Source organism: Glycine soja, chromosome 9, assembly GCF_004193775.1.
Source record: "Glycine soja cultivar W05 chromosome 9, ASM419377v2, whole genome shotgun sequence".
In the NCBI taxonomy this organism is placed as follows: domain Eukaryota; kingdom Viridiplantae; phylum Streptophyta; class Magnoliopsida; order Fabales; family Fabaceae; genus Glycine; species Glycine soja.
This window is the reverse complement of record NC_041010.1, coordinates 43,379,727-43,402,083: the sequence shown is the minus strand read 5'-3', so window position 1 is coordinate 43,402,083 and position 22,357 is coordinate 43,379,727. Positions and strand designations below refer to the sequence as shown.

The 22,357-nt window shown below is 31.9% G+C and overlaps 3 protein-coding genes across 7 annotated transcripts; all 3 read right to left on the bottom strand.

The window, feature by feature from the left end:
* Positions 1-3,780: 3,780 nt before the first annotated feature.
* On the bottom strand, positions 3,781-7,664 carry LOC114367288 (agamous-like MADS-box protein AGL12). 2 transcript variants are annotated; one of them, XM_028324448.1, is made up of 8 exons: positions 7,274-7,664; positions 7,084-7,171; positions 6,501-6,548; positions 5,802-5,863; positions 5,133-5,232; positions 4,990-5,031; positions 4,328-4,369; positions 3,781-4,197 (listed from the first exon to the last, which is right to left on the bottom strand). In XM_028324448.1, exons 1-8 carry the CDS (start codon positions 7,453-7,455, stop codon positions 4,102-4,104), a joined length of 660 nt encoding a protein of 219 aa, XP_028180249.1. In that variant the 5' UTR covers positions 7,456-7,664; the 3' UTR covers positions 3,781-4,101. The 2 variants fall into 2 exon arrangements, with proteins under 2 accessions (XP_028180249.1, XP_028180250.1); XM_028324449.1 differs by lacking the exon at positions 6,501-6,548 and having other exon boundaries at positions 7,274-7,662.
* A 1,578-nt stretch (positions 7,665-9,242) lies between these two features.
* LOC114425056 (beta-fructofuranosidase, soluble isoenzyme I-like) lies at positions 9,243-14,185 on the bottom strand. Its single transcript, XM_028391799.1, has 7 exons — positions 13,573-14,185; positions 12,904-12,912; positions 11,038-11,894; positions 10,482-10,643; positions 10,162-10,388; positions 9,962-10,049; positions 9,243-9,765 (listed from the first exon to the last, which is right to left on the bottom strand). The coding sequence occupies exons 1-7, from the start codon at positions 13,916-13,918 to the stop codon at positions 9,562-9,564; spliced, it is 1,893 nt and encodes a 630-aa protein (XP_028247600.1). The 5' UTR covers positions 13,919-14,185; the 3' UTR covers positions 9,243-9,561.
* A 1,607-nt stretch (positions 14,186-15,792) lies between these two features.
* Positions 15,793-21,720, bottom strand: LOC114425057 (trehalose-phosphate phosphatase A-like). 4 transcript variants are annotated; one of them, XM_028391802.1, is made up of 13 exons: positions 21,400-21,720; positions 21,007-21,099; positions 18,146-18,629; positions 17,911-18,051; positions 17,736-17,807; positions 17,459-17,584; positions 17,288-17,344; positions 17,095-17,196; positions 16,908-16,985; positions 16,733-16,802; positions 16,566-16,636; positions 16,366-16,458; positions 15,793-16,170 (listed from the first exon to the last, which is right to left on the bottom strand). In XM_028391802.1, exons 3-13 carry the CDS (start codon positions 18,440-18,442, stop codon positions 16,108-16,110), a joined length of 1,170 nt encoding a protein of 389 aa, XP_028247603.1. In that variant the 5' UTR covers positions 18,443-18,629; positions 21,007-21,099; positions 21,400-21,720; the 3' UTR covers positions 15,793-16,107. The 4 variants fall into 4 exon arrangements, with proteins under 4 accessions (XP_028247603.1, XP_028247604.1, XP_028247601.1 ...); XM_028391803.1 differs by having other exon boundaries at positions 21,002-21,720; XM_028391800.1 differs by having other exon boundaries at positions 21,007-21,720.
* Between the last annotated feature and the right edge of the window lie 637 nt (positions 21,721-22,357).

The window sequence follows — 22,357 nt, the reverse complement described above, 5'->3', positions numbered from 1 at the left end:
TATTGGTTTAATATATACGCAAGAGAAGAAGAAGCAGCACAATGGATGCTGATGGGAAGTGCAAAGGTGAGAACTGTTAGACTTTATTCATTACTTAAATATACATGGCAATGACATTTATTTCTTGTGAAGTCAAGCTTGATCTTCCATGCACTCTTCTTCACTTTTAAGCAATTATGTTCCCAGACGACACACTCATGAACCATGTTCCAGGTGGAAGGAGATAAAGAAACACAAAAATGGAGGCAGTGATTAAGTTGTGGATTCCAAGGTAGTAAAAGAGGTTCAAAGTCATAGCTATTTTCTGACTTTGCTTTCGCGTGTCTATTCCTTTTTGTTATTAAGTTGTGACAGAGAGAGAAAGAATGTGCATGCGTTTAAAAATTAGCCACACCATAGAGAGTGGATGAATAATTAGAGTTTACAGTGTGACATTTTTTTAGAATATACTTATATGTTATTTGTAATGGAAGGAACGGTAAAGTATCATTCGTTCACACATAGGAACATCTCCATGTGAATGCTATTATGTTCTCCCATCCACTACATACACAAATGTAATTTGTGTCCCACCATGCATGAATGTAAAAGCAGCACCCACTCGGCATGGTGTGTTTAGTGTTTGATAGTAAATATTACCCAATTTCTACGAGGGAGAAGTGTAAATTCATTAAGGATGTTTACTTAAAGCGTATAATTAATGTGGTTTAATTTGGAGTGAAGTGAGTTTTACAATATTAATTTCGAAACTTCGTTATTAATAATATGAAATTGGGGTCTCAGTCTAATAAAATCCGTTGTACTGTATTTTTCAGCCGACAAATACAATACAATGATGTTTGGAGCTTTGGACTTTTTCATGATTGATGTCCTGTATGGTATATTGCCAAGGGAGTATTTAATAGTTCAAGTTGTTACCTTATTTTATGGCTATATATGTTGTCGTCTATATAGTTCTATATTCTTTACGTTTTCAAGAAATAAAATGTATTTATACCTACCAAGAAAAAAGGGAAAATAATTTAAAAAAATAGTAATGTCTTAGTTATAAAACTAGTTAAAGAGAAAATGTTTACTTAGAAAGCACGAGTAACATGCAGTATAAAAATCTTTCAGTAAGAAAAACAGTATAAAAATCTTTATAAAGGTAAAGTGAACTAAAAATAAGCTCTTTAAAACTTGGATTGATTTTTTTTTTCCTAGTAAGTTTCTGCAACTCGCAAATACTCGTGATATCAAATAAATTTTCTTATTTGGAGTTTAAAACTAAATATAAAACAAAATATATACTCTCTCAAATATAAGTAACAATTAAGAAATTATGTTAATTAAGAAAAATAGTTAATATCATTTAATTTGGCTACATTCAAAAAATAAAATTTGTTTTCTTGACTGTCCTTTATTAGAAATTAATTTCAAAAATAATAATAATAATCATTTAAATTAAAATGCAATTTTAATTAAATGAATAATATTTTAGAGATTTTTTCATTAAATGTGGTAAAATAAGTTACGATTGATATATGTTCCACAAGTATTTATGGATTTTTTATTTTTATATGAGAAAAAAATTATATATTCACAGCATAAAATAATTTTAGGTTATTATTGATAAGTTAGACTTTCAAAGAACTTAAAACATTAATGTATTATCCTTATTAGTTATTAAAATTTGACATATGACGCATAATTAAGATTATTTTTTATAAAAAAAATAATTAATAAAATAAACATTTATTTTTTATTAAAAAAATTAAACGGAAGAGTAATAATTATATATGTTATAATGTAACTCTCAAAAGTTGATAAAAAAAATATATCGGTTAATAACAGACAAATTTTTATTTAACTTTTGAGATTAAATTAAGTTTAACTTATGTTTTTTAATATAATATTAAAGTTTATGCTAGCTAATTTTAACAGTGAGCCATTCACGTATATATTCGAACTTGTAAACTTCACTATTTAGTATTTACGTTACGTATGGACTGTCGAGGGGGGAAAATAGTACAGGAGTTTCTATATTTCTAAATATTTTTTAAAATGGATGTATATTTATAATTATTAATAAAGATAATTATTCTTTTTAATGTACATATTTTTTTAAATTATCTTTTAATATATAAATGTTTTTATCTTTTTCATGAAATTTTAAGATGCAATTACAATCATTTTTCTTGAAAAAAATTACTATCACTTTAACTGCTTTTTCTTTTTATTTTTTAAAAATATAGATAGAAGCACAAGGTACTTCTTTTTCAATCGGTGTAGATAATAAATATTATGTCCTATGTAACGAAAAAGAAAAAGGAATTCCTGTCCGACATAATGATATGTAATATCTATTTCATCACTATCCACTTCTAAGGACACAAAACTGACGTCATTTTGGAATCCATATATCGTTTTATTCAGTAGTATTTCTTAAGGTTTACACATTAATTTATTATTTTGTTTCATTATTTTTTCAGTTCTTCGCTAGACACAGATTTTCTGAACTTAAACTGCAGCTATAGGTCTGCAATATTCATCGGCTGGCATTGTGCCTCTCAATTATTTTGAAATTCTCCGCCATTCAAAAGTAAGGCCGAAAATCCTCATCCGATCGATCTTCATTATATTACATAAATTTTTTGTGTTTAAACTTCAAATATAGCAATGATAATGTTAGTCATCTAATGCACAAGAAAGGCCGTTCACACAAGCACAAAAAAGGTGCATGGGCTTCCACTAAGGAGACAATCATCTCCCTACAGCATAAGTGGCTTACATATTATTTATATAATATAAAAAGATTAATAAATGTAAAATAATTTTTAAAAATTAGTAAAATAATAAAATGCGTGTGGTGTTAGTATAGTAGATGACTTTTGCTGAATAGGGACAATAATAAAGTACATGCATATGTAGTTAATTTCAAATCATTTCAACAAATTAATTATCGATTACACTAATTATATTATAACATGCTCTTTTTTATCAAAATAATTAAGTGTTATTTTAATCATTTTTATTATATATATATATATATATATATATATATATATATTAAATTTAAATTTTCACTTTAAAACATAAAGACATTTTTATTTTATCAAAATATGATGTGAAATAATTATAATAATATATGATTTTATAATTATTTGACAGCTTTTTATTTTTATTTTTAAATTAATAATTAATTTTAAACTTTTCCTCAATTTATGTTAAATTTTCGTTTAGTAAAAAAAATAGAAACATGTTTTGACAATGTACATTCGTGATATGGTTGGATAGAAATGAAATAGGACGTAAATGAATAAGAAAAAAAATAATAAGGATGGACGTAAAAAAATAGAATGCTAATTATTTAGATGAGTATAAATAAAGGGGAGGGGGGAGTGACGATTTTTTTTCCGTTTATTTGAATCGGTTAAAAAATAAGTGAAAATAAATAAATTGTATAAAATAGATATTATTTCTAAAATAATAATGCATTTCCCTTCCAAATTTATAAAGTGCTTCTACTGTGGTTATGATTATTTATGAAGTGGACGCTTTGAGCAGAGACTCGATCGGGCGAAAGGATTCACTGACTAGAGCAAAACTCATTGAAAATGGGCAAGGATGATCCAAAAGCAGTTTTTTTTTTTTTTGTTGTTGTTGAAATAATAGCAGCTTGTGTTAGATTTATGTTGCTTTTTGTATCACATTTATCTTCTCACCCAAATGTTAGTTAAATGAATAAATAGTCATTTAAACTATAAAAAATTATTCAGCTTGATTGTGATTGCCACACAATAAAACATTATACAAACATATTACATACAATACATAATATCCTCATCATTGAGTCATTGTTACTCGCACAATATTTTACATTATTGGTTAATGACAAGAGAAAATTTAATGGTCAGAAATCACACTTTTCTGACTTTTACATTACAAGCTTATCTATAAAAATATTAGAATAACACAATATTAATGTTACAAATTATTGTAAATTAGGCTTGTGCAACGTTCATGCTTCATACTTCACTATTTAATGTTATGAAACACAGCCCAGTCGCCATTATTTCCTTTATTAAAGCATGTAAACAAAACATTGTAGAAACAACCCATTTAATAGAGTTGAAAACCCCCATCTTGTACAATTAGTGGGTAAGAAGTATCAGTAGCAAATTCAGCAAAGTTAGAAATCGCAGTATTCTCCACAATCTGTAAAATGTAATGATATAGTAGAATTATTTTCATATTAGAGTATAACATTACAATAATATTATATATATATATATATATATATATATAAAAGAAAATTGCATACTTATAAATATAAACGAGCTATTACCTTGTCATGGAGATATTTATTTGCCGCTTTAAGTGTTCCCTCCTTCAATTCAAAAAGGTAAATAGTTTGGTTCAGTCATTGATATTAAAAAAAAATAAGAATTACATACATACACATGAAATATCATTCTAACATAATCGAGGTTCCTTCTGTATGTTAATTATCACATTTCATTAATTAGTTGTTCATGGGGTTGAATATTTTAAAAGGTTAAGTCTCATGTATATTGCTTGATTTTACAGGTTTTTAATCCTTTATAAATCACCTCGTGTTTTGAATTTTCAAATAATTAAGTTAGTAAAGGCTTGTTAATAAAATGAATATTTATTATTGCAAATCATTAGTGTGAATAATGATTGATGAAAAATGTTTTGCTGTAAAAGTTGTTTAGTGTATTGCACAAATTGGAGTTCAAAATTATAACTTCCTCTAATAAATATTTCTTTTTCTTATAATTTATTTTCTTTACATTATACTGTCTATATAATGACAATTTTTTATACATTTTCTCTAAATGCAATATATAAATTTACTAACAATGATACAAGGATATATATATATATATATATATATATATATATATATATATATATATATATATATATATATATATATATATATATATATATATATATATATATTCAATAAGAAGTTTTGCTTACCTTATCTTTCAAAGCTTGAATTTCTTGTAACATAATGTTCATCTGTTATTCATCATATACATGCATACTAGTTACTTATCCATGTCTAACATAAAAGGCAATTCGTTAATATTTTTACTATATAACAAAGTATTTGTCCGTACCTTCATTGAACGAATATGATATATCCAAGTTTCGAGATTCTTCTCTAGCAGTTGTAATTCATCAATTGCCATAGTCTTATTTCCTCCTTCAAACAAATAACTAAGAAAAATGATAATAAATATTAATTTTCCTACTTGTTTATAAATTTTCTTTCTAATTATAAATTTATAATCATACTTAAATGATTGATTTGTTTTAAACATTTATAGAGGCATAATACAATTATGTCCAAAAGACATTTTTATCTGAAAACAACAACACACGAGATATCCTCTAAAAAACAACACACGAGATATTTTAGTTTTTATTATTTTGAAGGTAACTATAAATTTTTAATGCATAATGTATTTATGCCATAAAAATTAATTAACTAATATCAGTAATCCAATTTTATTTTTCTCATTGATTTTCTAGGGATTGCATGTGGAGGTGTTTTTCCACCCTCTACAAACTAATGTTATTCCAAGTATCAACTAGAAATACCACATAACCATTTCATTAATATCTATAATCTAGACATAGTCAACAATAAAAAAAATTGAAATCTTGATGAAGGACAAAATTAGAAAATTATTCTAATTTATTTTTTAGTTACATCATGTACATAACATTATAATATTTTGTTGGAAGACAAATAGTATAATAAAAAAATATTTGATATTGTGTACCTGATACCCTTTTGCAATGTTTGGATTTCTTGTTTTAGCGCGTTAGTTTCCTCTTTAGCAACCTATACAATAATTACGCGATAAAGTGAGTAGGACTTTAAATAAAAAAAGCATTATCATAATAAACCAAAGATATAAATTGTTAATTATTAATAATGACAATACAAAATACATAATACCAATAGGTTATTGGTCTTGATAGAAATTATCCATCGATAAATCTAATGAATTATAACTTGACTACAAGAATAATTAAATACATAATAGGATATAATCAATGTAAAAATTGAAGGCATACCACATACAACATACTATACAATTGTATTAATGTTTCATAACAATTATTTTGTTCATTCATTTTATATTATCATAATTAAAAATCATTTTTTATTTATATATTAATGATGTAGCATATGATTTTATATAAGAAATGTAAAACATTGTACAAATTTGATGTGGATAAAGGAAAAAAAATTGAGTAGTGAATACGACGTATGAAAGATTCGATCAAAAGCAAGTTTTTAGAGGCATGTGAATGTCTTTTGTTTAATTTAGTGTCTTTCATTGGATAGTATTCTTGTAACTAGGTCTTAATTGAAGACCTAGTCTAAAAACATTCAATTAAGATAATAATATAGCTGGGGTTCTTGTCCACGGATCTTCCCCTAAAGCCTAGTAAGTAGTAACGGTAATCCTCACCTTTAACTCTCCATTAATTGTTTTATGGGCATCCTGTAACGGCATTTCCTGAAAAATCATTACAGCTTCCGATTGATACAGGCTTTAAAAAGGGGGTGGGAGGTTACGCGGATGATGTAACTTTTATTGGAGTGAGTGGTAATGTTTGATATCCAATCGATATAAGACTTAAAGGTACAAGTCCCTAATCGATATAAGAGATTTCAAGTTTGGTCGCATAAGTGTATGACACTTGTACCCCTTTAACTTAATTTTTAAGCAACTAGTCATGCTAGATCATACAAAACATGACATAGTAATTAGTAATAATAGAATCTAACCCTGTATGAAGTGGAGGGAGAACAAAACATTCGGAGATTTTATTATTATTATGCATCATGCAAGCAGCTAGCATCCAAAACCACTGATGATTAGTTCTTTTACAAATTATAATGAAAAGAAGGATAACTATTCCATTTTTAATTTCTTGGACTCCAAAAAAAGTTGCCTTATTGGCTAAGCTATTTTGTTCTTTCTCCTATGATCTTTGCAATTGATTAATGCACACATAGAGAGAAAGGGAGAAGAGTGGTTGCGTACGTACCAGAAGAGGATGTGCTTCAGGTGCTGCTGCTTCAGGCTGAGCCCCTCGTGTGAACTTCATGTACCTCTCAATGAGCCCTTGCATGGTTCTTAATTTCATGCATACATACGAAGTGAAAAGTCGATCGATCAGAGACCATAATAATACATACATATATATCATAAGTTGAGAGAGAGAGAGAGAGAGAGACCCTTTGGTGGCTAGTTCATAGAGCTTTCCATGGGCGGAGAAAATGAAAAGGCCAATTTCAGCATCGCACAGCACAGAGAGCTCCTTAGCCTTCTTAAGAAGCCCAGCTCGGCGCTTGCAGAAGGTAACTTGCCTGTGCACAGGGTTCTCAATTCGCTTCAGCTGAACCTTTCCGCGAGCCATTAATTCAAGATCAATGCTTAATTTGTATTAATTCTGAGTATGATGATGACTTTTTCTGTAATTTGTTTGTGCTTCTATGCACACAACCTCCCACTAGTTTGAACTAGCTTCGAGGTTGCTGCAGCCTGCAGGTACGTACTAGTACCCTTTCTCTCCGAGTTTTATCTCTATCTATCGATCTTGCTTCAATTTTGTGGAATTGAAGACCTTATATAACAACCATATATTAAATATAACATTTCGCCTCCCACCAAGGGAATCATCACTTATTTAAATACTAGTAATAATCATGTTAATGACTAGTAATGTATTCTATGAAATATGTGACCACCAACTTTACACCACATTAATTAGCTTTTTGTTTACCTCACTAAGAAGTGTATGGATTCCAATTAATTTGATGATAAATCACATCAAAGCATGTGATACTAAAGGTGATGGACATTATGGTGGCTGCACCCATAGAATATGGTTCATTTTACTAAATTATTTCTGCGTAACGTTACCTTTATTCCTGAATTCCTGTGTGTCGAACTGTATATATTATATCGTGCATATGCTACTCTGTTCTGCGCGCGCCTTTAGGAGAGACTGCTTTTTCCATGTTTTCCATACATTAAATTAACACAAATGGCTTTCATAGTGGATGCTACTGTGAGCTGCGAAAAGTTACAGCAACTTTATCGTTGTCATCCGTTATTCACTCATAGAAAAAGTCACATTCCTGATGAACAACTTGCTGTGAGGAGTAGAATGGTCATCCAATTTGTTTGAGATAATAAGAGTGGTTGTGAGAGTTTTCTTCTTCTTTGAGGAAGAGAATTGTACTTTCACCGTACTTAGTACGTAAAATTGAAAGATCATCTTATATCAAGATAGAAATATTATAATTTTGTGTATACTTCAATAATGAAAATATTTTTAGGTTCCGTGGTTTTTTCTTCTATTCTTACACTTTTATTCACTGAAAAGAAAAATGTGCACTATTAATTCCCGACAATAACTTATACTGAGGATGTAATCGGAAACTCGTTTGAAGCCTTGTAAACAAAATTTTCCACTTTCGAAAGCAACAAACGTACGTAGAAGGAATGAAGGGATGAGTTAGCGTTGAGTTGAATTCCAAACACAAACTGAATAGTGTTTGAATAAAACCAGGAATCAAATAAAGTGGAAGAAAGTAAATCATTAAACGGTCTTGAGCTAAACTATTATTAAATCCTATCAAATCCAGGAACTATTCCCCTGATAGGCTGATATCTATTTTCCTGATCACATTTATTATGATGCACTCTGCACTGAACTACAGAACGAGGAATCACATATTAATATCAGTATACAATCAAAATCCGAATTTTCTTGCATCACAATTGGGTCCAATAATTTTAACTAAATAATAGAATTGAGGACCGGGGATAGCATAGCTTAAATTAAAATTGAGCGAGGAATGTTTCTGAAGAAAGCTGAGTGCCATTAAGTATAAAGTAATTGACAAAAAATATTTTTGAAAAATTCTTATTCATTCCCATTGGCCATTGGCCATTTCTGGCTCTTGCTTGTCACTTTATAAATAAAAAAGTTATTAAGTTAAAGCACGATAAATTAACTTGACGCTGAAGAAACAATTGTCAGGACAGTGTTTATATTCAAGAATAAATATCTGCTGATATGAAATACCATAATAGTAGCAAATGGATAAATATGAATCTAGGAATTGCATCAGTAACGGGAAAAACAATGATACATGGACACAATGACACCCATATGCTATTTCAGAGAATAAGAGGGAAGTGTAAGAATGATATGTATATAATATGATATGAAAATTAAGATAAAAATAAAATAAAACAATAGAAGGCTCTTTTGTATATAATTACTCTAGTGGTAGACTTTAATGACTCTTGACAAATTCCAAATAATATGGATATCCATGGCATGGGTATGCCTACAAGCTGTAGGATAACTCAAGCTAATTAAACTTATCAGCTTTATGCCTTTATGCATGTTGATGCCACAAGACTTTCATTGTTTCCTTAGTTGGCTGGGGCAATAGTAATAACCGTTTACAAAATATATAATGCAAATGTGCATCCATAGCTTTGACTTTCACAACTTCTGGTCAAAGGGGAAGGGGCGTATGAAAGCTGAGTTCAATTGCCAAATCTTGAGCGAGGCCTTGATGTTTATGTCCGTCGCGTTGTTGAACAGAAACAATCTTGCAGCTCCATATATTGCTTCTGTTGGATAAACTCTAGATGTGATCACTGTTCTCCCTCCCTGAGCAAAGCTCTCAATGATAGAATGGTCGACCTGAATCATATTGTAAATTTAATTGTCATATGAACTTACATAATAATGCTAACCAAGAAAGCAGTTTTATCCAAAACTGAAAATGTGTAAGCATTCCTTCGTCCAGAAACTAAATAAAAGCTACAATGGCTAGCTGATGTATACACAATAAGTGTGTGTGTGTATATATATATATATATATCTTATTCATACTTACCAATACCCTCATTGATAATTTTTCATCACTGAGAACTGGAGCTTTGCTTCCAAAAATGAGCTTTGAAACATCAGGAGCCTTTGATGACCTACATTATCCAATAACATTTCATGCTCATGAGATTAGATTTCACGGTTTTGGTCTTATTAATTCAAGTGATGAAAACTGCCATCTTATTAACCAAATGAAAACTATAGTACCTAGTTTCATCAACACAGAAGGAAGTGGTTAAACTGCCATCTTTAGTAGTACTAGAAAGATGGAAATAAATTGGTGTTAGTTCAGAAAGTTGGTCATCTGCAATAGCCAAAATACCGAATGGTCCAAAAGCACTTCTGTCAACAGCTCCATTTCCACAGTCTACATTGTCCTTGCCAATTCCTTTGGATGCTAAATCTTCGATTTCAAATTCAGCAAATATGTCCAACTGAATTTTTTTTCAAGAAATGTATATATGTATGAGTTCACTAATTCACAACTTATGTAACAAGAACCGAGTAGCTTAATGCTATTAGCAAACCTGTGTGGCCGGGCCTATGTCCAGTGGCACAACTGAGCCAGGTTTAACCACAACTCCTTCAAATTCGGAGTTGCTAAGTCTTAAGCTTTCTACTTCTTTCACTGGCCAGTGAAGCAAATTAGTTCTAGTCTTCTTGTCAAACACAACTGTTCTTGGAATAGTCTGATTTAAAAAAAACAAGATTGTGGATGAGAATTCATAACAACCTTAATTAAAAAGAAGAAAATTATGATATTATTGTCAGTTGCCAAAATTCCTTTTCTTCTGATGTGCGAGATAGAGTTACCTTCAGGGGTTTGACAAACTCTCGGTTAGCCTTAATACATCTAACATGGATACACTAGGCAAGAAAAGTATTTACGCATCATTAATATTTTTGGAGCCCTTTAAATAAATTCACTCAAGTCAATTTAAATTGGTGTCCATGTCCAAAATTATCTTTTGATATCGAGAATCTTAGACAAGAAAAAATAAATAAATTAAGTACACTAGATTTATTAAATAATTTGTCCTAACGCTATTGAGAGAAATATGTTCCATGCATATATATATATACCTGGAGAGATGCCCAACCCTTTTTCAAGTCAGCGGTTTCACTATCTGATTCATTAATCCAACCCCACAGGATCCTTCTTTGTTTTTGTTGGTCATAGAATGTCTTTGACGCATAGTATCTCCCATAGTCCAATTTCAACCCGATACCCACATCCTCATTCGGGTTATCGGGCACCCATGTATCATTTTCAATGAAGTAGGTCCCAATTGCATAATGATCCACCTTAGTGTCATCCAAACTAGCCTTCAACACATGCTTCACATCTGGCCCATTTTCAGATGTATCCAAACCGTTAGGCCCGTTTACTGAAACCGGGTAAAAGTCAACGCACTCCCACATGCCGGTACCCGGGACTTGATGCAAATAGCGATCACTTTGCTCATAGTGGATGAAATCTTGGGTTTTATAAAGCAACGAAAGACCTGTCTTGTTGAGCTTTGACCCAATAGTGATCCTCCACTTCTCATCTGGCCCAATCCACGCAGTGGTTGGGTCACGAAAATCTTTTGGCCCAATGCCTGGTGGAGGCACCAAGACGGGATTATTAGCGTATTTGACCCAATCAAGGAGGAGGGGATCAGATAGGTTGGCGGGGTACGCAAGATTTTGGACTTGCACGTTTCGATCGGTGTTACCCGTGTAGAGCATTAGGATTTTGCCATCTGGCAAAAGGGTTGCTGACCCTGACCATACACCACTGATGTCAAACCACTTATCTGGAACCAACGCAATGGGAAGGTAGAGCCAGTGAATCAAGTCTCTGGATACAGCGTGGCCCCATGTTATGTTGCCCCACACGGCTGAATCAGGATTGTATTGGTAAAATATATGGTACCACCCCATGTAAAACAATGGACCTGCAAACATTAAAAATACCATTTCATCATCAATCAATAATCCAATCACCAAACTTTCTAGTGAGTTTTATAAACATTATAAATTTCTCATAATTAATACTATCTTTTAACAAATGCGCAATGCATGGTCAACATTAAACTATTTTCCCAATCTTTGACACCCATATGATATTGACTTTCTTATAAATAAAAAAGTGACCCATGCATGATAGCTTCAGCTGAAAACAGGGTGTTGGGGATCCCCAAGCCGACGTCAAACTCTCAATCAAGCTAGCGTTTAATATAATTTGTTTGTTTTTTCACTGAAACTTCCAAGTTTAACCCTTGACATTAACGTTGCCCAATTCAGAGTTATGAAATTCAAATTGCATAATTTTAATCATAAAAAAGAAAGTATAACACTATAACTTGTCAACACGATGGATTCCAAGCTTACGAGTTTGACGGTAATTAACAAAGCAATGAACCAAATGATCACGATTTTAGTTGCGTTATTAAATTGAATTGAATTTTCTATATCAACAAAATTATCTATCACTATGATATATTATATTATTAATGTAAACTTATAATGACTGAGTTTATTTATAATATATTATAGTTAAATAAAAAGTCTTCATTCATTTTAAAGTTGGAAAAATAATTCTCCTATTTTTTCAACGAAAAGTACATCTTTATACGTAAATATGTGATTCAGATTAATTTTATGAAATTCTAAATCAAAAGACTCTATATCACCCAGAATCCCAGATAGAGGCATAGCCTCTTTCGTTTGCCGAACCAAATGACTATACCAATAAAGGCTAATTCAAAACTATATGTATCGTTAATAATATTTTTACTCGTGATATAATCAAAATTCTTATTTCATATATGTTTGCAAATATTATAATTCAAGAGATGCCAGCAAGTTAAACAGCATTTATGAAAGATAAAAGAAGTCAAGAACTAACCCAAAAAAATAAATATAAAGAGTAGTTGGCAAAATGCAAATGAACAGACGACTTACCGTTAGGATCTGCAGCAGATACAACCAAACATGCGCACAGCAACCCCAATAGAACAAGGAGACATTGTTAATTAGCCTCTTCATTATAGAAATGAAAACGAAAGGAAATGAGGAAAAAATGGAATAAGGTGCAATTATTTGAAGAGATAATTAGTCATAAAAATATCAACAATATATTCTTTGATATATTTTTTTTATTTTCTGATTGATTTTCATCGGGATGTTACTAAATAGAAATTTCATTAAATAGCAATAGTCCACTTTAAATATATATTTTCAATAATTTAAACCATGGCATCTTTTTAATTAAATTTTATTTATTTTAAATTTTTAAAATGTGCTTTTAGACTGTGATTAATTAATCAGGAACTAAAATGTGGTATTCTATTATTTATGAAATATTAAAAGTAAATATAAATTAAAAATTGATATATTTCATATAATACAAATATACTATAAGTCAAAAATTCATTTAAAGATCATTAAAGCTAGACAACTCCCAAGTTAGTTGGAGAGCGAAAAGAAAAGAAAAAATTAAATAATGTAAATTTGACATTTTGTTGAGTGATTCATTCTTGGTTAAACACATGTGTAATGTAAGCACTTAAATTAATAGCAGTACGTGTAAATATTTGACGTGGCGTCATTACAAAAGTTGAGCTTAATTACCGTTCATCCAGTTCCTTTGAGGTTGAAAATGGAAAGCTGTTCTTTGCCAAGATAACATGGCATTTGTCCAATTATATGAAGCTTTCTGTGATAGATATGGATTTGACTTGGCTGATACACCCTCAGCGACCCCTCTAGCTATAGGTAGTAATGGCACCGTTGTGATATTGTTTTCTAAGCTGGGCTCATGGCTCTGAAGGTTTATGATGATAAATGACAATAGGAAAACGATCGAGACAATGAAAACAAGGGTACCCTTTTGCGTTCTCCTTCCACTTTCCCCTGTTGGAGGATTCAGCAAGGGAATTTGTGGAGCATGCTCAAGATCAGGGTTCATGGCTGCCATGAATGAATTAGTTGTGTTGGTGGGTGTCTATATACTGTAGTGTTAATGAGCAGAAATGACAAAATGAAACTTATATAGACAAAAAAATTACTATAGAAGAAAAAAAAAGGAAGTGTATAATTGAATATGGATAACCAATGATAATGATACGATATGGGAAGTTGGATTGGTGGTTCCAATTAATCTAACTGGAGATTGAGCAAACACGTACGGAGAAAGAAGCAAATTAAAGGGATGAACAGGTAGGCTTCTTTTAATGCATACATATACATATGGATATATATTTTATGGCAACACAGAAGGACAGGTGGGATTTTTGGATAAAAATTTGGAAATCAAAATATACTGTTTATGGACATAAATTATGAAAAATAACAACTTGATTATTTGATGTGCAGGCTTGCACAAGACAAAAAGCTCATCTTGACCGTTGATCAAACAAAGGCTGCACGTAACTTCATACTTAATTAAGGATTTATTTGACATTTTTCTAATTTCAAACTCGGGAACCAAAATGGGGATCTATTCAAATATTAATTGATTATATATATATATATATAAAATTTAAAATATGTCTAATACGTTTGATTGTAAAATTTGGATATTTTTTTGTGCTCTTTTATTGAAAAAAATCTTAATTACGTCCCTACCTATTTATAGACGAGAAAATATGAGAAAACAAATAATTACTAGTATTAATTATTAGCACGAATAGACGCCACGGCATCGTGTGTGGATTTGATAAGGAGATTCCAGAAGAAACCCCAGGACAAGACAGGGGCTGGGAGAAAAGTGCCAAAGGCAAAGTTTCACGCCAATCATCTTTTTCTTTTTTATGGTGAATTTTACGCTAATCACTTAACCCCTGTGATAAGTACTTTCGCTCGTAAAGTGCTGTATGAATGATGAATCTCGTGAATCTATGATGAACTCTCTTTTTTGAAAAATGAAATACTTTCAGGCTTTCAGCTATATCAAAAAATTAGTTAATTTCTCTATAATTTCAGGCTTTCATCCTTTCAAAATAAATAAATAAATAAAAGGAAGAAAAAGATAATAATTAGTTAATTTCTCTATAAACATTTAAAAAAGTATATCAAAAAATAAAAATACATTATTTTTTTACATAAAAAATATTGGTGTAATATTTTTAAATTTAAAGAGAAATTAGTATAAAAAATTAAAAAGAATGAAGTTTTGTGTAATTTCACTAATTTAATAAAAATTTATAGAATGTTGTTGTAATTTGCTTCTAACAAATTGAGACAACATATTATACTTAAAAGAATAACAGTTCATATTAAAAAAAAAAACTAGTATGGTTCTGAAAAGATGACTAATTGGTGGACAGCTCTGGTCTTTAAAACCAATATAGTTAACAAAAATATATCGATAATTTATTTTTATTTTTTACGTTAACTATCGATAATTTGATTTAAAGTACTTATTCCTCAACTCCAACTTCCAAAGCCGTAGTGTTTATTGGGCTTTTCTTTTTTCTAGAGTTTCCAAGTCTAATTACTCATTCGTTTTAGGCCTCCAACATACAATCAGTCATCTAGTCCTTCCCAATTGACTAATCAGCCTCAGACAATTCCTCATCAACCGAGTCATTGGATCCTTTATACAATTTAAATCCCCTGCCTTGCTTTTTTTTATTACAATTTAAATTAGTGCAATAAAAGCTAAGTAACCTTTTTATTTTCTTTTTTCTTTCAATGGGCAAAAAGAGCTATCACGGACATGAATATCTGATCAAGAACTATCATAAAATATATTATTCAAACAGTCAAACTACATGCAAAAAAAATTAACAAATGAATGATTTCGCATGTGTAACTCCCGTTTTAGTGGTTAGATATAGTGATTAAAACTGAAGCAGCAATGATTAAATATCAATACATTTGTAACGAGAGGAAACCAAAAAACAAAAAAACTCAGCACATTTTTCTTTAATTCTTTGAGATATTTATAATTATGAGCGACGAATTTACAGCTACCACAGGAGCTTTGAGCAAAACAACTGGGTAGCGACAGCGCTGTTGTTACCAAAAGAGGTTCTTCTGTGCGTAAATCTGGCTCCAGGAAACCTCTTGGAATGTTTCCGAGAAAAACCAAAATCGAAAAAATCTGTTTTTTTTTTTATGATATAGTATAGTATAGCAGAGTATATTCTCTCCCTCTATACACTATATAAGGCTTTTTAAGGTGCTTGATTTCCACAACACAAGTGACTTGAGAAATTCCATGACCTGTAGATACAATCATATAAGGTAAATTTATGTCAGGACCAAATAATACCAACATGATGCACAACGAATAATGATCTATATAGTAGCATTTAACAGTGTCTGTTGCTAAAAGCCTTTTTAGTACAAAAAATTAACAAATTACTACAAGAAAAATTTCTAACAAAATATATAAACTCAGTTAAAAATGAGATTTACCTCTGATGGATCACGAAGAGAGTAAATTGCGTTGCTTTCTTTTGGTGCTGAAGACACCAAGATCCCATAACCTTTATTTCCCTCTCTCAAAACCTGAAACAGATTGTTCCATACCATATCAGTGTTAAAGAAATCAACAGAGCAAAGTGAAAAATAAAGGGAATAGGTGCAACAGTGCATCACTGGAAGCTAAATATTACCTTAAATGCATCTTCGTCTGTCCGATCATCTCCAATATATATAGGAAGCACATCATCACAATTGTTTAGCCCTAAAAAACAATATGTCTAATATCAGTTACTGCAAAACAATGTACTGTGATCATTAAAAAAAGAAACCATATTAAAAAAACAAAAACGGAACTCACCAAGTGACTCAAGTAGAAACGTGACAGCTTTGCCCTTATCCCAGTTAATCACAGGTCGGATCTCTAAAACCTAAAAATAGTAAGCAGAAATTATAAACGAGAAATTTTAAGCATTGAACAGTTGAATCTCCTAAAAAATGAGTCAAAAGGTTGGCTTTGGCACTAAAAACAGTACCTTCCGCCCATGAGTTAAGCGCAAACGTGGATAGCCCTTCAGAACATCATGAACACGTTGCCCCACCAAATTCCAATACTGTATTATTAAATTGAAAAGAAAAATATTTAAGAACATAGCATGGGTAAAAAGTTCAGAAAAAGGAAAATCAAGATAGCAGAAAATTATAAGTACAAAAGCCTATAACCTTTTCATCTACATTCCGGTAGTGCACAGATACACAAAATTTATTGTTCTCAACTTTAGCTCCTTTAATGTCTTTTGTACACTCTTCAAGAGAATTAAGTACCTGCCCCAAGCATAAGCCAATCAGGATAAAAAGTTCTGATGAAGAAAAAATATTGAAAGATGGCTCATGTTACTAGTTTTCAAATGCATACCTCATTAATCATGGGCAGAAATTCAGCAGCAGGTTGGAATAAATTTACTTCCTTACCCTGTAAATTTAAAGATAATAACAGAAGCCATTTAATGAAATAATTCAAGAGAACAGAAAGTGAGAGAGATATTCACAAAACAGATTGCAGATAGAAACTTTCAACTCCCTGTACCTGCTTGTCTGTAGACCTAATGCAATTTAGGTGATTATCAGATACAGATTGTCTAACAGGGCCAATGATGTCCATTCCATGACTACCAGCGTAATAAAGTTCTGTTAGTCCTACAAATTGATATACCTGAGCCAACAGCGGTAATACGAAAGTTAGAACCAGCAACTGACAAGGAAGCTTCTTGGGAGCAGGAGTGTATGCAGTGGTGCTCAGATAGATAAGGGAATTAAAAAGAGATAGAAAATTGTATGTGTTTTTCTAAAAATTGTTCAACTACCTTATCACGACTTCTTCCACTAATTATTGCCGTTGGAAAATATTCTGCCACCTTCTTAACAGCAGCACGCATCTGCAGAGTTAACAGAATTGTAATTAGCCAAAGAAAAATGAGAATAGAATAAAACCCAATTGATGTTATTATGGATAGTAAACCCAAGGAGAGTACCACATACATTGTCGGACATGAAAGCACAGTCAGGATTATCCACAATCGGTGAAAGAGTTCCATCATAATCCATAAACAACGCAATTCTTTTCCCTTTTGCATAGTTTGTGATTTGATCAAAAGATGTAAGTGCTGATGGGTATTTTAGCTGTGAAATTAACAAATATGAAAAAAAAATAGCATAAATAGCCACCTAAACATAGAGAAATTCAGAAAAGAACCAAAAGAGAAGTATGTAATACCAGCCAGCTAAAATAAGCACCAGCAGTATCAGAATCAGATGATGCAAACCCAAGGCCAACATCCTTTGTTATCTTCCTGGCTGGAGGTGAAGATGATTTCATGGCATCCAACCAACCACTACAACGAACATCTTCAAGAATTCCTGTCTTCTTCCTCGGGATAGTCAATAACATTCCATGTGTAAAGGTTGTCCCAGTATGGGAGTAAGGCAACAAACTGGAATGCACACCCAGTCTAGACTTTGTTACAGGTGCAGCATCAGTGAGAACAGGAGTATGATTCGACTTCAAGTCCATGGGATCCAGATTTTAAATCAATTTACAGTCCAGCAACAATGTAAGAACTTTAAGGAGTATTGAGCACCAATTGAACTAATACTTATCGGATTTCCACTTCACCCAACTCTTTTATCAATAAAAAACCACCTCTTTAATGTTTTCTTGTCACTGCTCTTGGGGTAACAGTCCATCAACTGCCGAGCTCCTGAAAATAATGATCATATAATTGATTTACTTTAAAGTACTTGAATATCAGGACTGGAATAATTTAAACAAATGGATATCTTGAGTTTGAGTGCACTTTCATCTTCCTATCAACTATCAGGGATAAAAGAGTTGCAGGCATGTATTGGAAAACATGATTTTTAAATATGTAAAATTCTAATAATAAGAAGCATCCGATAGAAATGGAAAAACAACTTGTAGGTCAGGCAATTGTGAGAGAAAACAGTGCACATGAAAATGCTAAAACCAATATCAAATCAATAAATAACAAAAGATGCTTGAGATGTATAGAAGTTATACTATGAAACACATGAAGCAAGCAGAAGCAAGAATGGGGAGCAGAGAGCGGAAAAGTGAAGGGAGACAGCTTTGGGAACAGCTGTTATCAAATGCTGCACAATTATATAACAGAAAATTTAAATAATCATTTGAAAAAATAAAAAGCAAGGAAGTATTATTGATTCTTCCTATTAATGATTGGTCTAAAAATGCAATTAACTAAAATCCAAATAAAGACATTAAAGGGTCTATCCTACTTGTAGTGAGCTATATACATACACAAAGCACCAGTTGGCCTTAATTGACAACTAAACATGTATATTAGAGTTAAAGGGTCCATCCTAAAGACGTTAAAGGGTCCATCCTACTTGTAGTGAGGTTTTCCTTGAACTATAGTTGAGTAATATATTAGAGTTAGGATCATGTATATTCAGTTGTATATGAAATGGTTGAAAGAGAAAAAGCATCTATGACAATAGTATGCACTTACACTCTTTTGGCTTTTGTAATTATAATATTAAAAAATAGCAAAAGGGAAAAGGAAACAGTTTATCCTTGATTGTTGCTTATAAAATTGTACAGCAAGAGCAGGTAATGAACAGAAGAATTAGTATCATTTTCACAACATATGTCGCTTGAGTAATTAACTGTTATATTGACAAAAAGAGACACTCATATGACTGGTACCAAAGGTCAAGTCCTGCTTGCAGATTCGAATCTTTCCATATAAACTCAATTACCCCAACTTAACAGGGATAAAAGAAACCCATTTTAAGAAAATCAAAACATAACATAATCTTCCACGCTTGATTACTAAAGAGTACTCCACTCTAGGAAAGGTTTCAATCAATGAGAATTGATCGTGACAACGATGAATGTTGTAGATATTTATTAAAGAATGGACAAACTACTTATATCTACTACAGAGTAACAACTAATTAAATATGACAGATGATAGAAATCACTAACAATGACTACAACATGATGCAGAATAAATATGAAAACAGACCAAACTACACTTAAAAAATCAGGAATGAAAAAATCCAACCACCACTAACAAGAAATAGGAAGATAAAAATTTTCAACGGCTTAAGTGTAAGCTGTTAATGATTAATGAAACAATTAAGAAATTGCTGATTTTCTGCATAATGTAAAGGTGTGCTACCCCACTTAGTGGACACGAAAGAAAACAATACCATATGCAACCACACAATTTGGGCCTACAAAGAGTGGGAGTCAATAATACATATGGACCCAACACATAAATATTCTGCGATGAAATAGACAAACTGACGTAGAATATCAATAAACAATGACAAAGAATACATATTTTCCCAAACTTTGTAAGGCACATTTCCTTCAAAACCAATCGTAAATTACAAGTATTTCCATGGTATAAATTTAAAATACTCCGAAAAACAACCTCATGACCGGGAAATTGAACACAGAGTGATGTAGACTTCAGAAATTGACTTTTTCCTCATTTCCTTTTATATTTGCATTCTTTTAAATGGTTCACATTAGTTTACACGATGAGGACAATAAACAATTAGACTAAAAAAAAATCAAGGGTGTAAACAAACAACATCACATCAGCATAATCAAAAACAGCTTCAGGGAAGACAAATCAGAATCAATAATCGACAGCACCCATCTCACGGTCGGGAAAAACTGAAAAAACCGAATTAACCAATCAATCAAGGATCGGTCAAAGTAGAATATGATTAACTAGAAAAAGAAAATGAACCCAAAAAAAAACAATTTTTCAATCAAAATGAGTTGAAAAGAGAAAATAAAAAGGTGGCTTTGAATCCTAGATTCTGACCAGCTCCCAAAACTTTTAACCCCAGATTGAATAATAATAATAATAACAATAATAATAATAATAATAATAATCACTAAAAGCGAAGGTAACACGAAACATTCACAAGTCAAAACGGCACCGACCCTTCTGAATGTCTTAGCGTTTCACCCAATCGGCACCGAATGAAAAGAAAAAAAGAAAAGCAACCAAAAAAATTGGAAGGCAGATAAAATAAACAGAGGAAAGGGGGCAAAGAAAGAGAAGCATACTTTACCTAAAAAACGAGCTCAAACCAAGGGAAGAAAGAAATGAGATTAGTCATGAATCTTCAGAATCAGAATGCGGATTCTCGTTCTCGTCTAAATATCTTCAAAAGCGAAAACGAAGCCACCAGTCAGAAGAGGAATACCAGATTAAAAGGCGCAAACACTGATATTTTTAGTTTGGCGGCCAACAAAAAAATAGGTTATACTAATTTTTTTAATTTTAAAAAAGAAACAAATAAGAAAGGAGACAAAAGGCACAAGTTGTTGTTTGGCAGAAGCTAAAAATGGGGTAATATTATGGGCAGCCAAACACGGACAGAGAGAGAGAGAGACAATAGGAAAAGGCAATGCGTTATTTGTACTTTCGGGGAGAAACACGAAAGCGCAATAATAATATTCACCTGGAAAAATAAAAAACAAAGAAAATGGACTAACGAAACGGAACGGTGCGCAACAAAGCAAAGCGGCGAAGAAGGGAAGAAAGGAAAACGTTAATAAGGATCCTGGTATTTATAGCGTTTCGCCCCTCACGAACCGTGCTTTACAAGGAAACCTTCCTCGGTTGTTGAATTGGGAAACACCACCAATAAAATACGCCCCTTATGACTCTATTCATCTTCTTTCCCCCGCGCGTGTCCTTCACTCTCCAACTCTAATGCTGGCAGCGCGTGATCAGAGATGACGGCGCGTGGGTTCCTTATGATTAACGCACAACCAACGTACGAAAAAGGGAAGATTTGATTTCATTGGTTCGCGAACCTTGTTTTGATTATTATAATACAGAGGAGAAATCGCTGGAGTGGGTCCCGCGGAGTGTGTGGAGACACGTGGCGGAGGAAAAGCGCGTGGTGACACGTGTAAATGAGACGAGGTCGACGTGGCCACGTTGGGAAGCGGGGCCCGCCACGTACGTGGGGACGACGTGTGCTTGCGTGTTGTCGCTTTCGGGAAACGAGTGGTAGTCGTCGGTGACGGTGGGGATTGTCGGGGACAGCCACTGAGATGGTCCCACGTGGCAAAAGTGGGGTCCACGTTGGGGGAAATGATGGCCTCATAATGAAGTGAAGTGGCATGGGATGGGCAAGGCCCGATATTGTCATTTGTCAACCCCATCAAAGGGACACATGTCTACAGTAACACTAAATAATGAGGTCAATTTTTTTGAAACTTCCCTCGGATTGCATTCATTGTTACACTTACGTAGGACTACATCGTACAAATACTTTTAATTATAAAAAACATATGTACATTGAATTTAAATAAATACTAAAAATTAAGTAAATTATTAAATATTTCTTGTTATAATTATTAACAATAATAAAAAAAATCTTACCTCATACACTATATATATTATTAACT

Bases quoted from the DNA above. Each gene is read 5' to 3' on its own strand.
- LOC114367288 (XM_028324448.1), bottom strand. From the start codon at position 7,455: ATGGCTCGCGGAAAGGTTCAGCTGAAGCGAATTGAGAACCCTGTGCAC. The intron at 5,864-6,500 runs GTGAGGATTACC...ATTATTGTATAG, and splicing joins CAATTAATGGAGAGTTAAAG to GTTGCTAAAGAGGAAACTAA. The intron at 4,198-4,327 runs GTAATAGCTCGT...TACATTTTACAG, and splicing joins ATAAATATCTCCATGACAAG to ATTGTGGAGAATACTGCGAT.
- LOC114425056 (XM_028391799.1), bottom strand. From the start codon at position 13,918: ATGGCAGCCATGAACCCTGATCTTGAGCATGCTCCACAAATTCCCTTG. The intron at 10,050-10,161 runs GTACTATAGTTT...TGGATAATGTAG, and splicing joins TTCTGTGTTGATGAAACTAG to GTCATCAAAGGCTCCTGATG. The intron at 9,766-9,961 runs GTAAGTATGAAT...AATATGATTCAG, and splicing joins AATTATCAATGAGGGTATTG to GTCGACCATTCTATCATTGA.
- LOC114425057 (XM_028391803.1), bottom strand. From the start codon at position 18,442: ATGGACTTGAAGTCGAATCATACTCCTGTTCTCACTGATGCTGCACCT. The intron at 16,986-17,094 runs GTTATAGGCTTT...TTAATAATACAG, and splicing joins ACCGGAATGTAGATGAAAAG to TATTGGAATTTGGTGGGGCA. The intron at 16,459-16,565 runs GTAATATTTAGC...AATCTGTTTCAG, and splicing joins CAGACGAAGATGCATTTAAG to GTTTTGAGAGAGGGAAATAA.